Source organism: Ipomoea triloba, chromosome 13 (assembly GCF_003576645.1).
Source record: "Ipomoea triloba cultivar NCNSP0323 chromosome 13, ASM357664v1".
In the NCBI taxonomy this organism is placed as follows: Eukaryota; Viridiplantae; Streptophyta; class Magnoliopsida; order Solanales; family Convolvulaceae; genus Ipomoea; species Ipomoea triloba.
The window spans coordinates 22,467,252-22,484,801 of record NC_044928.1 but is presented as its reverse complement, the minus strand read 5'-3'; the positions used below and the strand labels follow the sequence as shown (position 1 = coordinate 22,484,801).

General features: G+C 32.7%; 1 protein-coding gene and 2 non-coding genes across 3 annotated transcripts in view; 1 reads left to right on the top strand and 2 right to left on the bottom strand.

Moving 5' to 3' along the window:
• LOC116001368 (isoflavone reductase homolog) overlaps positions 1 to 204 on the top strand; it is a 12,291-nt gene extending 12,087 nt beyond the window's left edge. Inside the window, exon 5 of the mRNA XM_031241248.1 lies at positions 106 to 204. Coding sequence (XP_031097108.1) covers positions 106 to 204 — 99 coding nt within the window. The remainder of the gene's footprint in view (positions 1 to 105) is intronic.
• Positions 205 to 10,958: 10,754 nt separating this feature from the next.
• TRNAR-UCG lies at positions 10,959 to 11,032 on the bottom strand. Its single transcript has one exon. It is a non-coding gene; the product is annotated as a tRNA-Arg (tRNA).
• A 3,094-nt stretch (positions 11,033 to 14,126) lies between these two features.
• TRNAR-UCG lies at positions 14,127 to 14,200 on the bottom strand. The gene has a single exon. It is a non-coding gene; the product is annotated as a tRNA-Arg (tRNA).
• Positions 14,201 to 17,550: the final 3,350 nt, after the last annotated feature.

Sequence of the window (17,550 nt, the reverse complement as noted above, 5' to 3'; positions counted from 1 at the left end):
CCCCTAGCCCCCCCCCCCCCCCCGTAAGCTGGCGCATGCAAGCCCTTGCATGCCCAGCTTAGAAATGATTTCCCAAGAATATGGTATTCTGTGCAACTGATGCAGTGTGAATGGTGTGAGATGCAGAAATCGTCAGATACTCTAATCACAGCTATCCGCTTTCTTTTGACTGTTTATATAATGGACATATTCTTCTATCAGTAAGAAGTTGCATAGTAAGTGTGTCTCCATGCTCAAGGAGCCCAAACTAACCAATACAAGTGGAAGTCGTCACGGATTCTGCACTGCTATCTATCTCATCAGAATGCTCTAACATAGACATTGCAAGTTCAAAAGACAAACTCTTTTCCTTCAAGTACTGAGCTGATAATGGAAGTAATAAGCTGAATGAACTCAACTTACTACATTTTAGAGCATTTAAGAACTCAACTTCAACTTCAGTCAGCTCAATGACTTCATTAGCAAGGGATCCTTGACTCAACACCTCATCTACAGAAGAAGAAATCAAGCAAATGACATTGTCAAATCTCTGTTGCTCCTCAATTGATGTGTCCAGAAACCATATACTGGATGTTGTACTTAGAATTCCATCACAATATTCTGCCAGATCACCAATAGCAAGTCGAGACAAAACTAATTGTGAAAATTCTGAGAAGTCAGCCTTCTAGTCTAATTGTGACATGAGCCTGCAAAGCTCTTCCATCAATGATATTCTGCCATAGCTTAACTGCAATCTAGACTCCATGAATTTCAGAAGCTGGGAGAGTTCCTCACTTAAACCAGATTCCTTCATATGTCCAACTGCACTCCTAAAAAATAATCTCAACACATTATATCTATCTTCCATGACATCATTCAACACTGCAAGCACCACATTCATATCCTCCACAATGACCAAAGCTTTACACCCCAATATTTCCTCAATATCAATCTCCTTACCAGCCACTACGGCAACAGCCCCTCTCTTATCATCCTCAGATAAATATAAATTCCCATCAAAAACCAATTCAAACTTCAGACAAAAGAAGAGATAGAAGGAAGCTAATCTTAGTTCAAAATCCAACTCAACAATACTTTGCTTATTGCTTGTCTCAACAATACTTTTGACTTTATTGGATGTGTCTATTAACGACAATGCTGAACTATAGCCAATTGAAGCACCACCAGCCATCACCAAAATCTCAGTATCAAATTCAAAAACATGAGCTAGAGGCAAGTATGCCACATAGACATCATTGGTTCTAAGGTTTCGAATCACAATGTTGCCATGAATTATCATAACACTCTTAGGCAATCCTGTACTGCCACTTGTATACATGATGACAGCCATACCAGTATTGATAGGCAGTTTAGGATTTATAGATGCATATTTACCAATAATTCCTTGTGATGTGCAAGTAATTACTGGAATTCTGGAGTCCAGTCTTCTAGAAATGAGTGCATGTGCGTCTTCCAAGCTAAAACTAGGGCCAACAATTACCTCATATACAGCATCCTGAAGAGCAGCACTTTTCTTCTTGCACTCATCCTCAGTCGCAAATCGCAACAACACCGTACGTCTCTCCTCCATGGAGATCAGACATCTCCATTCCCTTGCATCAATTTTGACTATTTGAACCTGTTGACCGCCTCGCACCGGCTTGACGCGAGACCGATCTGCTTGATTCTCGCCCAGATCGTCTCTAATTGCTTGATCGGCCCTTGATCTACGTCGGCTGTGGACTTTACTCACCGCCTTGAGCTCCTCGGCATCATCTTGGTCTAATTTCTCAACGAGCAATGTGCTCGCGCTTTCCACGGATCTGCTCCGGGAACTATAGTTGAAGGCTATAAACTGGAGATTAACCAACACTCTGTTCAAAATCAAACCGGATCTGCTCCGATTGAGAATTGAAAACATAGAACTGATGAGCACTTTGCTCAAACTCTTCACGAATCTGCTCCGTGAAACTCTTGACTGGAAGAAGAGCACTACGCCCAAATTGAACGGTGAATTTACTCCTCTGCGGAGTGAAGATCCTCTACGGATCTGTAGCAGGAGATGAAAGCGCAGCTCAGCGTGACTCGCAGCATAGCTCCCTCACAGGCGAGCTCCGATACCGTATTAGAATGTGAATGCAGTGAACAGATGAAGATGGAGGAACTAAGCAGTGACCGGAAAATGGTGAACTACATTGATAAGAATCAAATCTTACAGTCTGATAATACGGAGAATATATACAATGAATAAAGTGGTTACAACTAATAAGCAACATAAAAGATGCATGTGCCCCTCGTGTTTCTCTTCTTCATCAGCATACGCTTCTACTCTCCAATATTGTGCGCATAGTAAGGATTGACTAAAAAACTGCTAATGCCACTCGGATTTAATTTACATCAGCTCTAGTGATTCTTGGAGTGGGAAACTGGAGGTTAAGATTAGTTTGACATAGGTTGGAATATCTATGTATTTTAAAAAAAAAAAAAAATCTTATGCAACAAGTCCAATTCTTTAAATTTAACCCACAATAGATTTTCTTTTTACAAGTCATAATATAATGTAATCGATTAAATCAATCCATACATGTTCTTCATCTAATAATTCATTAATGAAAAATTACATTTTTGGTCTTCCAGTTATATCTGTGGTATAGATAAGACTTAGGGTGTGTTTGGTTGGGGGGTTTAGGCATAAGGTATGGGTATCAAAGTGATTGTTAGTGTTTGGTTGATAGGTTTTGTGAATGCTACTATGGGTTTGGAATACCCATTAATGGCAAAACTCATACCCTTATTAAATAAGGGTTTCATCTTCCTTCATCATTTCTTCCCCAACTATTAATAATCATTCCCATTCCACCCAACTACCAAACATGCTAAATACTTTCACCAAAACCCATTACCCTTACCAAGTATTTGATACCCATTCCGATTCCGATTCCCATGTGCGAACCAAACGCACCCTTAGTCCATGAGTTATATGTATAATACCTTTAACTCTTTAGTTATGAAAAAAGTGGCGAGTTTAGTCCATGAATTGAAAGACCAAATCCGTCACTTTATTAAGTGACATATTGGTGACAGAAATAGTCTATGAGAGACAAAAATCGTCACTTCATGCACAACTTAGTGATTAAAAATGGTCACGTATATAAGTCGATGATCAATTTTATGCCACAGGTATAATTGATTGACCAAAAATGTTCCATCCATTAATCTTGTTTCAATTTTGTTTCTTAAACATTACAGGTGCATCTATCGGTGGATCAAGACCGCTATTATACCCCACAAAAATTAGATTGAGAACATGAAAAACACTTAGAGTGCGTTTGGTTCGCACATGGGAATCGGAATCGGAATGAGTATCAAATACTTGGTAATGGTAATGGGTTTTGGTGAAAGTATTTAACATGTTTGGTAAGTGGGTGGAATAGGAATAATTATTAATAGTTGAGGCAAAAAGGAGGAAGGGAGATGAAACCCTTATTTAATAAGGGTATGGGTTTTGTCATTAATGGGGTATTCCAAACCCATAGTAGCATTCACAAAACCTATCAACCAAACACAAACAATCACTTTCATACCCATTCTTTATACCTAAACCCACCAACCAAACACACCCTTAATATCATCAATTTTTTGTATGGAGATTGTAGGTACATAATCATAATATAATGTAGATCCAATCCATAGTAGAATTTGCCATGCACACTAGAGGCCACAATTAACAAAATGGGTGCTACACTAAAGACATTCTCTTCAAATTTAATGTATACAAAAATATAGGGGAAATGGTCAAATAGACACTCTAATTGTACATGAAAAAAATTAGTCTCAAAACCGATTAATGACTTATAATAAAAAGATTAACATGTCGTTAAGATTTCGTCGAGACTTCAGCAACTTTGGCAACTGGCGTTGGTCGTCGATTGCCTTTGGAGAAGGCAACCAACGGACTAGTTGCCTTCTTCATCGATTGGAAGAAGGCGACTAGTCCGGTGGAGCTGCGGTCGACTTTTTGAGACAGTCAACAACGGGCATCGATGATCAACGATAACTTGCATATCGGTAACCTATTGATTACTAGTAAATTAGACTTATTTTACCAATTTTAATAAGTTTGAGATTACAACTTTCAAAAGTTTTGGAGCCTAATTGCCTTCTTGTGTAAAGTTTGAGGGTTTATTTGACCCATTTTCTAAAAATATATCATTAATATATTCACGTGTTCATAAAGTTGTTACTTTTGGTATATAAATCACTATATTACTATTGGTTCATAAAGTCACAGTGTAGGTACATAAATACACTAGTATATGTTCATAAAATCGTTGCTACAAATTTATCAAAAATTATGAAAATAATATATTAAAAAATGTATCAACATAGTGTCATTTAAAATATTTCAATAAGATGATTTTAACTAGAATTCTGTTATAATGATTTTATTTATACAACTAAAAATAAAGAATAATATATTATGATGATAATTAATCCATTAGTTTCATTTTTATAAACCTGTAATATTTCTTTTTACCTAAATTTTTATGAGCTTGCAATATTATTTTTATATAATTTTCTGCGCAAAGGTTGTTACTTGTTCGCAAATTTTACTGTGGATCGCGCATCAAAACGACGTTGTTTTGATTAATGAAAACAGACGGATGAAACAGCCTCCGTTCCGCGCAACTGCAATTCCCTTTCAACACAGTTGCAGTATCAGTTCAACACAACTACAGTTCCAAATGGATAAAACAAACTCCGTTCCACACAACTGCAATTCCCTTAACACAGCTATAGTATCAATCATGACCATGGTCCACAGTATAACAACGGGTTACTTGTTCGGCTAAAACAAAATTCCACTTGGCTCAGTTCAGGCCCATCCAATACCGGCTTTAAAATCTTAACTGGGCCAAGCCCAGGCTATAGTCCAACACCTAGGCAATGTTTGAAAGCTCATCAAATATTAACAGATAGTCAGATGCTACATTTGAAGGCAAATTATATCATGGATCAGGATCTACCTTGCATTGTAGATTTTAGTTCAAAAATAACCTTCAGATTTTGTGTATGTAGTTAACACATTCTGTATCTGTAGCTATTATATTATGTGTCAACAATTATTCGATATCTGTACTTGACACATTCTGTACCTATAGCTATCATATTATGTGTCAGCAATTATCAAGTTTTTTGTTTACATATACAAAAACTCTTAAGTGAAGGTACATAATTTTTGTATCAAGATTTACAATGCAATATGAATCATGGTCCATGGTATAAAAATTGACATTTCAAAACATAATTGAATGTGAACTGCTTTTTAGAAATAGGCAAATTATTATAGCTTTGTGGACCACGGTCCAAAACGACGTCGCTGAATTTTATGAGTTATAATAATGTACATTATGTGTTAAAATAATGAAACTTCTGGAGTAAGATAATGTACATTATGTATTAGAATAATATACTTTATGTGTTAAAAGAATGTACATTATGAGTTACAATAACAAAATTTCTCGGGTAAGATAATATACATTATATGTTTGAATAATGTATTTTATGTGTTATAATAATGTATAATATGAGTTATAAAAATGCATAATGAAGCGGATACCTTGCAAAAAAAATACGCAACACGACGTTATTTTTGGATCGTGGTCCACATAATAACTATTGTTAGAAATATGTTATTTTCTCTTTAATTTCGCTCCTAATACTCACAAATAAATATCTTTATACTTATTAACTATTGGAGAATTTAGGGGGAATGTAGTAGCGTCAATCTGCTTTTTGTTACCGTTATTAATCAAATTAGTTTTTTTTGTTGGTGCGTTCAGCGAAAATTCAGTGTTAAAATCATGTTTATATTAAAATAATTTAAAAAAGGGTGTGTGAGATCGTCTCACGGATCCTTATTCGTGAGACGGGTCGGGTCGGGTCAAAGCACCATGTAAATGTCATACTTATATATGCAAATGCCATACTTATATGCTCAAATATAACACTAACCAAGAATACAATTTTTGTTACTTATAAAAGAAAAAGTAATACATTTTTCATAATAAGTAATGTTGACAAGTGCCCCTTACTTATAAGGGCAAATATAATACTTTTGAGGAAAAAAGTAATACTTTTAAATCGAAATGTAAAAGTATTGTATTTTCCCTTAAAAGTATTACATTTACCCTTATAAGTAACAAAAATTTTATTCCTGATTAGTATTATATTTGAGCATATAAGTATGACATTTGTGCATATAAGTGTTGTTTTTGCATCTTGACCCGACCCGACTCATGGTGAGACGGTCTCACACAAGTTTTTGCCTTTTAAAAAATGATTAGCATGAAAATTTTAAATTTGAAAAAAAAAAAAGTCGTAAAATGAAAGAAATGATAATGTTAAAATTAACAATAATATTTAGAGTTGACAATTACATCTAAATTATTATTATACTCTCGCATTTTATTTCATTTTTACTCCAAATTAATACGGTATGTCCTGAATAATTGAAAAAAAAAAATTGTGTGCTATTTTTTTTTTAAATTCTAATAAAATTATAACATGTGATGAAAATTGTAACATTTAAAAATAGAGTTACAATAATTAGTTTAGTTGGCGTAACTGGTTGTACACTATCATCTCTTAAAGAGAAGTTAAGAATTCAAAACATCATCTCATATGAAAGAATAATATAGTTAGCATTTTAATCTGTCGTTTAATTAGGTTGATTCAATATGAATAAAAATTAATCTGAATATAATACGAGTTTAAAGGTGACACTAATAAAACGGGTATGGATGATTGGATGTGTTATCAAAATCAGCATAAATGTGGTCGGCGTCAATCGGTATTGCTTTTGATGACTCCCTTTGACTTTTATGCCATATACTTTTACTCAACCACATCTATAATACGACATAACTTCTTTTCTTTGCGTACAAGATCTGCCATCTTCGAAACAAGCTCTGCCTTTCACATTTCAAACACACACAATTAAGTATAAAGTTTATTGGCGGAACAATTACAAATATTTATATTTTATGATAATTATATTTAAACTTTTAAAATTTGATCCAAGAATTTAATTTTTTGTGTTTTGTGACTGTTATATTATACACAATTATTCATAGTAATTATATTAAAATCTTTAAATTTTGACAAATTAATATTAATCATTTGAATTTTGTAGCAATTATTATAATTTTAATCCAACAAAGAATCCAATTTAGCTCAAATTTCTTAAGTTTGTAAACAAATTATTCTAAAATTTACAACATCGTATTATTTTTATAGAGTTTCAAAAATTGTCTATTTATACAACTAAAACTTTAAAATTAAACTCTCAAGAAATAAAATAGAATAATATTTCATTATATTATCAAGAATGAGATGATCAAAGAAGAGGGGGTTCAAGGCCTGGAAAGAAAATACGGAGATTATGTGGCCATGATATTACCTTAGGGAAAGTTACAATTGTTGGAAAAATTAGTATAAAATAATATTTAAGTAGTCATTTTGAGACAAACCTTGCTTGCATGGCCAAGGTGGAGTGGCGCCTTAGAAAGGAGAAGGATTCTCTTTGGGCACGGGTTTTGACGACCAAATACCCCCATGATGCGAGGGGAAGGCAGTGGAGCACATCTAATGCCTGGAAAGGCGTCATAGCAGCGACCCACATAGTGGACCAAGGGATGCGGAAACGGGTGCGAAATGGACGACAAACAAAGTTCTGGATGGACACGTGGATCACTCCCGAGCCTTTGTATAGGCAAATGCGCCACCCTTTGAGCCTCCCTGAGTTGTATGCCTCTGTCAATGATTATTGGGATGAAGAACGTGGATGGCGGTGGGAGCTCTTTTACGATGTGCTCCCAGAGGAAGTGAAAGGAAAGCTGCTCTTTTACGATGTGCTCCCAGAGGAAGTGAAAGGAAAGCTGCCCGGTTATGTGCTATCTGGTGACGCTGAGGAGGAGGATGACATCAGCTGGGGGTTGGAGGATAACGGGAAGTTCTCGATTCGCTCGGCGTATGAGGCTTTAGTTCCGGCCCATCCAGACAGTGGTGGCAACGACTGGCAGCAGATATGGAAACTCAAAGTCCCCATGCGTATTTGCATGTTCATCTGGATGGTGAAACAGGAAAGAATAATGACAAATTGGGAAAGGGGTAGGCGTAACCTCACTTCTAATATTTATTGCATTTCTTGTGCAGGTCAGCCGGAGGACTGCGACCATCTGTTCCGACGGTGCAAAGAGGCAAAAGGTATATGGCAGTCAGCCCTCAACAGGAGCGCAGCAGAGAAGCTCGAGTGGCTTGACTGGAAGGATTGGTTAATGGCAAACCTAAGAGGGGATAAAAAGATGGGACTGGAGGATGGTTGGCCAGAACGGTTTGCTATACGTCTATGGTGGATATGGCGTTGGCGAAACGAAATGACTTTTAACGATAGAAGCACCCTGTTTCAACAGAAACTACGCTGGGTAGATCAACAAGAGGCTGAGATCACCATGGCGTTTGCGAAGCAGAGTAACCCGGGCATGCAGGCAGGTCGCTTTAGGGACGCGATGGTGTCTTGGGAGAAACCGAGGACGGGATGGATGAAAGTCAATGTCGATGGAAGCTGAGCCCAAGGAAGCGGTAAGGCAGGTTGTGGGGGAGTGCTACGCGATCACTCGGGGAGATGGAGACGGGGGTTCATGTTCAACATAGGCCAGTGTCCAATAGCAGAAGCAGAAGCTTGGGGAGTTCTGCATGGTTTGAGAATGGCGGCAGGAAGCAACGTTCAAAATATCATAGTCGAATGTGACTCAAAAAGCACGATTGAAGCGCTAAAGTGTGCGTCTGACCGCCAGGACTTGCTAAATAACGTCATCCAACGGTGTTTTACGCATCTGAAGGATTTCACTAGTGTAGCCTTCACCCATGTTTACAAAGAGCAAAATCGTGTTGCTGACGCTTTAGCAAAACACGCCATTAATCAACAACCGGGTCTTACAGTGTTTGATGAACCCCCAGATGGGCTGAGGGACTTGCTTCAAGAGGACAGTATGGGCGCTAGTTTCCACCGCAGGATTCCCACGGCTGGGATTGGTGATACCAGAACGTGAGCATAGTAGCTGGGTATTCCCCTCTTTTGTAATCAAAAAAAAAAAAAAAAAAAAGAAGAGGGGGTTCAAGGCCTGGAAAGAAAATACGGAGATTATGTGGCCATGATATTACCTTAGGGAAAGTTACAATTGTTGGAAAAATTAGTATAAAATAATATTGAAGTAGTCATTTTGAGACAATGTTTTGAGTGTGGTCTACTTTTGATTTTGGTTGGGCCAGAATGGATTCGGGTTCTCTTACGTGATATGTTTAATTTGATATAGGACAAATTTCACTTTTAGTCATCAATTATTGTGGCATTTTCATATTTAGTTATGCTCTTTTAATTTTTCACATTACATTCTTGACTTTCGTTTACTTGCCACAATTAGTTCTCCTTTTAAAAGTTTGTTAATCCACACTTTAATAAATATTGCTAACATGCAATTTAATCATTCAATTAAAAGAGTTTACAAGGGAATGAGATAAATTATATGTTGGCGCAAGAGACTTGAATAATAAAATTACGGAGTACATGTTAGCCATCTTTATTATATGATGAAATGACAAAATTTCAAATGGAGGACTAATTGTGGCAAGCAAATAATTAAAAACCAAGTATGTAATAATAAAAAAATATATTTAAAAGAATAGAACTAAATGTGGGTTATACATATTTGTCGGCAGAATGATTTGACATCTGAAAATTTATATTTTTCACTCCTATGAACTCTCTCTACTCTCTCAAAAATTATTTTGGCACTTCCCTAAAAATTTTGAAGTGTCCCTTTAATTTGTTTAAGTTTGCCAGAAACAATATACTTGAGTAACTCATATATGTTGTTTTTTTTTTTTTTTTTTTTTTTTTTTTTTTTGTGTTTATTGTATCTTGAAAATCAACATTTTAATGCTCCTAACTCTCTTGGGGAAGCAAATTACTTTTAAGGAAATTTTGTGTGCCATAAGCCTTGAATAATTTTTCATGAATTATATGACATTATTTTTGGAAATATTTTATTTTAAATTATAATTCCCTACATCAATTACAAGGAAATAACATTACATGAAGACTGCCAAAGACCTTGTGGTCTAGTGGCACTCGGTGTCCCGATTTACACTCGCGCACATGGATGATGGGAGTGGGTTCGAGCCTTAGTGGAGGCAACTGTTGACTCATTGTAACAGAGTCAGTAGTACTCAAAAAAAAAAAAAACATTACTTGAATGCTCACCCCCAACACATGACAAAATGAACTTTCTCCATCAACATATATAAAAATAGTTAAATATATTTTTTACAAGGCATAGAGATTTGAGTTTTTTCCCAATTAGTATAAATGTTCTCATGAGCATTTTTCATTTGCAAATGTCAAAAAGCTAAAACACATTTAATTACTTGTAAAGTGTACACAAATTGAATCTACCCAATATTATTTGTCCAAACTCCAAAGAAGAATGACATTATTGTTGAAAATTAATATGAAAATGGTATATAAATGGTCATTTTGAGGCATTGTTTTGAGTGAGATATACTATTGATTTAGGTCAAATAAAAGTAGATTATGATTTTCTTAAATGAAAAGATGAATTCCATATATTTATACACTTAAAATAGATAATAGGTGTATATACAAAATATTTTAAATCTTAAAATATACCAGTGGTGTAAAGTTTGAAAAAATGAAGTTTGGTCCTTTAACAAATTTTGTATATGAATAACAATTTTTTTGTGTATAAAAATGAAAATTTTAATATTTTGGTCTTTTAATTAAATTTATAAAAAAAAAAAAAGAAAAATGAAAATTTTAATATTTTTGTCTTTTAATTAAATTTATAAAAAAAAAAAGTATTTATTCTATAATATAATTCTATTCTATTTAATATGATTGACCACAGTGGGAGTCGAACCCACGACCTTCTAATCCGAAGTCAAACGCGCTAATCCACTGCACTATGCAGTCAGATGAGAAATTAATTCCCTTAGAGCATCCACAGCAAAAGGTTTTATTTGGTTCTTAACTGACAAAAAACTTATGCTAGGAAAATGAACTTATATGGGTGAAATTCTTTTGGCAAAAGTTACTCCTGCAAGGAGATGAATATTGTCAGAGAATTAAAAAAAAAAAAAAAAAATACGTGGCAGGCGCTTGGCCTCTGATTGCTTTAGTTTTATTTTTTTCTTTCTTAATTTTTTTGGCCGTTGCTACGGAAACGGCCAAGCCTTATATTTTATTTTATTTTTTAAAATTTTTTTGTTACTTTCTTTTTGGTTTATATAATTTTTAATTTTTTTAGTTTTTCTTGTTTAATTTTTTTGTTAAATTTTTAAAGTTTGAACACAAATTTATACAATATAAATGTATTATATAATTTTGATTATTAGAATTGAAAATTTATAATTATAAATTTATTTTATTTTGATATGTTTAATTTAAATATAATAAAAATATTAATTGTAATTATAATTTATATAATGATATTAAATAAATAATTAATTAAAATATTGTGGAGTAAAATGGTGGGTTCATTAAAAATTGAGAAAAAACTTTAAACTAGTGTGGATGAGAGTTTTTGTGATTGAGTGAGATAGTGGATGATGAGGTGGATGCTGAAGCCCACAAAAAACTAGAGAAAAAACTCCAACTGATATGATGCTCTTAGTTAAATTAGAAGTTAACACGTGGTGTACACGCGTACGTTCGTGCTTCCAAATGATATGCCATGTGCGCCGCGTATTGTACTATAATTTTCCGCCATGTCGTTTTAGGACAATTTTCTTGTCGCGGGGCCTTCATTAATGCTCTATATAATATGAGTTTGAATGAGATTTTACTTTCAAATTTTTTATGGCCCTGTTTGGTAAATGGCTGTTGGTTGATTGGGTTAGAAGGTATGATTTGTTGATAATATTAGCTGATTGTAGAAAGTTGTTTGATAAATTAGCTGTTAGCTGATAGCTGTTTGGTATAATTTCTGATAAATTAGCTGTTAGCTGATAGCTGTTTGGTATAATTTCTTATAAATTAGCTGTTAGCTGATAGCTGTTTGGTATAATTTCTTGTTTCAAAAAGCTAATTGAAAAGGCTGTTTTGAATAGCCTTTTGAATTTTAGCATTTTGGAGTTACAAAAAACTTATTAACCAAACAACTAATAGTGGTCAAATAAGCCAAAATTGGCTGATAGGCTGATTATTTACCAAACAGGGCTTATATATTATAATTCCTCAACCATTTTAGGATATAAGATCACTATTTTCATTCTTCTTTAGGATATAAGATCACTATTTTCATTCTTCTTTAGGATATAAGATCACTATTTTCCTTCTTCTTCTTCTTCTTCTTCTTCTTCTTCTTCTTCTTCTTCTTCTTCTTCTTCTTCTTCTTCTTCTTCTTCTTCTTCTTCTTCTTAATGAGAAAGGAAACAACACTTGTGATTCATACTTTTTTTAAAAGAAAACTATTGTAAGCTTACAAGTAATGACAAAGGCAGCCATTTGTCTTTTTCTTTTTGTGAGTTAGAATTACAGAGGTGTAGAAAATATAATGAGACGATATTACAATATAGTCTACTTTTAAAAGTCTTAAAGTATTACGGGAATAAGATTAATTTAAGGTCCGTTTGAAAATACATAAAATGATTTTTGAAAGTTATTATTTATATCTTTCAATATTGGCTATCAATACAAACTAAAATTAATGAAAAGTATTCATCCTGATAAAAGAAAAATGATCCATTTTGGTGAAAAATGTCTTCAAGGGAGCACATTTTTAAAAATCTTATCTCACATTGTATTATTTTACATATTTATTTATGACAAAATGAGTTTTATCCATCAACATATATAAAAACATGCAAATATTATGGTCATGAATTAATACTTAAATAAAGATAATTAAATTATCATTAGAATAATTAAGTATTATTGTCACAAAACACAAATATTTGTTTTTTTTTTTTACCAAGTTTAGAGGTTTACATATAATTTTTTATAAAAGTTTGAATTATTTTCCCAATTCAATAAGACTAAGGCCTTGTTTGATAGATGACTGTTAGCTGATTGGGTTAAAGGGTATAACTAGCTGATAACATTAGCTGATTGTAGAAAGGTGTTTGGTAAATTAGCTGTTAGTTGATAGTTGTTTAGTATAATTTCTTTTTTCAAAAAGCTAATTAAAAAAGTTGTTTTGAGCAGCTTTTTGAATTTTAGCATTTTGAAGTTACAAAATATTGATTAACCAAATACTTATATTTATTTTTTAACCAAGTTAAATAACTAATAGTGATCAAATAAACCAAAATTGATTGATAAGCTAACTATTTTACCAAATATCGTCATAAGTATGAATGTTCTCATGAGCTTTTTTCATTTGTAAATGTCAAAAGCTAAAACACATTTACTTTTTAATTGAGTGTGTGTACACAAAATTGAACCTGCCCAATATTATTTGTCCAAACAATGACATTATTGTTGAAAATTAACATAAAAAATATAGTATATAAATGGTTATTTTGAGACATTGTTTTGAGTAAGCAAGGTTCATTATCATTTTGTATTTGCTTGTGTTATTCGCTTAGAATGACGTCGTTTTGAGCGAAAAATTCTAAAAGAAATTACATTACTAATTGTCTAATTCCTAAATCATATCGTTTTTCCTCCGCCAAACTAATTTAACTCAACCTCCAGCCGAATGCGGTCATTTGTATACAATTTACAATTAATCAATTATAGGATTTATAAATGTTCTTTAGGTAATTAGGTTAATATTTAATATTTTAGTATTAAATATTAATATATTATTGTATTAACTACTAAAGTATTAACTATTAAATACTTTATAATTATCAATTCTTTAAAAACATTTAAAAATTAAAAATAAAAATCCGCGCCTGATCGCCTAGCTAGTTTTCAGCATTACATATATGTATAAATTTGTTTGTCAATTTTTGTATATGAATAACATATTTTTGTGTAAAAAGAAAAAAGAAAATTTATTATTTCGGTCCTTTAAATTTATAAAGGTGTAAGTTCATACTTACAAACTTTTAAGACAAATCGACCACAGTGGGAGTCGAACCCACGACCTTCTGATCCGAAGTCAGACGCGCTAATCCACTGCGCTATGCGGTCAGATGGTTTGTTGTTGTCCATATTAAGATATTATACGTTAACACGTTGTATACACGCGTAATACATTTATTAGTTTTTTCTTTTGAAAATCTACATTTATTAGTTATTACTTATTACCTTCGAAATTTAAAAGTGAACATGCGGTACGTGCTTCCAAGTTCCAATGATATGCCACGCCGCGTATAGTTCTATAGTTTTTCGCCGACCGCCGTGTAGTTTTGAGTACAATTTCAATTTTTCTTTTTCTTTTTTTGCCGCCTTCATTAATGCTCTATATGAGTTCGAATGCGATTTGATTTAATTTTTTTCTTTTTGAAAGGGACTTCAAATTTTTATAAATGTTAATTCCTCAACCATTCTATGATATCGATCACCATTTTTCATTTTCTTTTTAACAAGAGAATCACACAATCAGTACCCTTTTTATATAATATAGTAAAATTGAGATATTAATACAAGAATTAAGTTTTATTATTTAGACATTTTTTATGAGATATTTTTCATTTAATTTTTTAGTGACGAGGAAAACATATAGTCACTATCTGAATACGTGCACGGGATCAATCGCGTCTTGTAAACCTTGTTAACAAATGATTACAAAGAGGTAAATCAACCTAGATTTTTCATAGCTGACCGGTTCAAACCAAGAAGGTTGTGATTCGAACTCGTGACCTTATGATTACAAGTCTTTTTTGAGTACTACTGACTTTCTTTGAATTTTATTTGATATATATATTCTTATATTCTTATTTTTAAAGTTGGAGATGAGTACTTTTTTTAAATACTACTGACTCTATTATACTGTAGTATTTGTTCATAACTACTTTCTCAACCTACTGAAGCACAAAGGTTATGTTTGGCAAACCTAGTTGAAAAGGTAGCTGAAAGCTGAAAAGTAGCTGAAAACTGAAAAGTTATAAGCTCGAAGCTGAAATCTGAAGAGCTGTTAAGTTAGCTGTTATGCTTAAAAGTGTTTGGTAAAATTAGCTTTTTGATAAGCTGATAAATGTAAAATGACTAAAAAGAACATCTTCATACAATTTAAATAGTTTTAAATTTAAATAGGTTTGTTTATATATTTAAATATAAAATAGTGAAATCAATATATTTTAATAAAATATAAAGTAAGAACATATATTTGAAAACATATAAATTAAACAAAATGTTTATAATTCATAAGATTAGTTCATACAAAAATCAATGTTCAAACACAAATGTCAAATTGAAATTACACCAAACATATTGAATAGAAAAAGTCAAAAAGGTTTTAATTGGGAAGGGTAAATGATGTCATTTCTTTAAAATAATAAGGTTAAAGATGGAAAAAAAAAAAGTTAGGAAGTTACTAGCTTATTTTGAAAAAGTTAGCATTCAAAAAAAAACTCTTATTTTAAGTTACTAGCTTATTTCAGGAACATTACACATTACGAAACAAAGCTTATAACTTATTAGTAGCTTAAAATAAGCAACAGAGCCAAAGAATCAATACTGTCCCCACAAGGGCTCAAACCCATGACCTTCCATTTGGAAGAGTCATTTCGTGCCACTAAACCACAAGGTCATTGATATGAAATAATTATTTTTAATTATTCAATTATTCAATATTAGTTATTTCGACTCCCCATTGTTAAAAATAGTATTAAAAAAACAATACTAATTTTACAAAATTGTGAAAATTTTGGCCATTCGTATTTCGTAATCTTTAAATATGAGAATCACATAACACTAACATAGTCACCCTTTTGTAACATTTTACTTTAATTTTGAACTTATTAGTGGAGTTATTTTCACTTTTGGTCCCATGAGTATGAGACCATTTTCACCGATAACTAATAGGGCGTTTGGTTGGGAGGAGGGAATTAGGAGGGAAAAGAATTGTAATTCGGTGGAATTGCAATTCAATGAATAAAATATGAATAGAAATAACAGTGTTTGGTATGCAAGAATAGGAGTACAGAGAATTGAAAGGTAAGAAGCGACAAAATGACTAAAATGTCCTTATGTTGTAGTATATGTTATATTAGTAGTAATAATAATTCTTTCGATAATAATAATAATAATAATAATAATAATAATAATAATAATAATAATAATAATAATAATAATAATAATAATAATAAGTATACTAATAATAATAATTCCTTCAATAATAATAATAATAAATATAATAATAATAATAATTTTTTTTTAAAAAAAAAAGTATGGGAAGAGGGGCAAAATTGTATTTACACCAACACAATTGCCTATCCTTTCCACCGAATTGCAATTCATGGGGGTACCCCTATGAATTGCAATTCATCATTTGGATTGCAATTCCCTCCAACCAAACAGTGTAGTTTGGGAATTCACCGAATTGCAATTCAATAATTGAATTCATCCCAAACTACACTCAACCAAACGGGCCATAAAATTTAGGTTGGATTAACTAAATGTGGCAATGATTTAAAAGTCGTGAGACCAAATCTAAAAATTTTAATAGCGGTGGGAAACTAATTGTGACAAGGATTTAAAAGCCGTTGAACCAAATTTAAAAATTTTAATAGTCAGAGGCCAAATGTGGAAATGGTCTCATACTCATGGGACCAAAAGTGGGAATAACTCTATTAGTGATAAAGACCATTAGAGCATCCTTATCAGTAGGGTTTTTTTCCCATTTTTTTGTGGGCCCCAACATCCCCTTCATCATCCACTATCTCACTCAATCACAAAAACTCTTCTCCACACTAATTTAAAGTTTTTTCTCGAGTTAATTCCACCAGAGGTCCCTTGTCTTTGGTGACAATTCTAAATTTAGTCTCAGATTATCGTTTTTGCCATTTAACATCCCAAACTATTAGTTTTTGGACACGTTTAGTCCTTCTCATGTGCCGTTTCTTTTCATTAAAAGAAACGACACCGTTTTAGACCATGGTCCACAGTAAAATTTACCGTGGGAATACTAGTGTTAGGTGTCCATAAGGAGACCACCATACTATATATAACTCTCACACTACAACTGTCAAAACTTGATCATGTGTTATTGTTTACAAATTATCACATAAGGAGACCATCATACTAGAACAATACATTTTTATTATTTTTTATTTTTTCTTCCAGTGACAGACAAAAAGGAAACTTCTAAAAGGAATTCACTTTAAAATTGAATGTAGTAGGTGATAAGAGCATTTTAGTGTTGAAGATGGAGGGTTCTACATTTTATTTTATTTTTTTATTTTCTATTTCGGTGACGGACAAAAAAAGGAAACTTCTAACTTCTAAGCAAAATTCACTTTATTTTTGAACTTTAGTGATGAGATCATTAGTCTTGACGGTTGAAGACGGCGGGGGGGGGGGGGGGGGGGGGTTCTTTT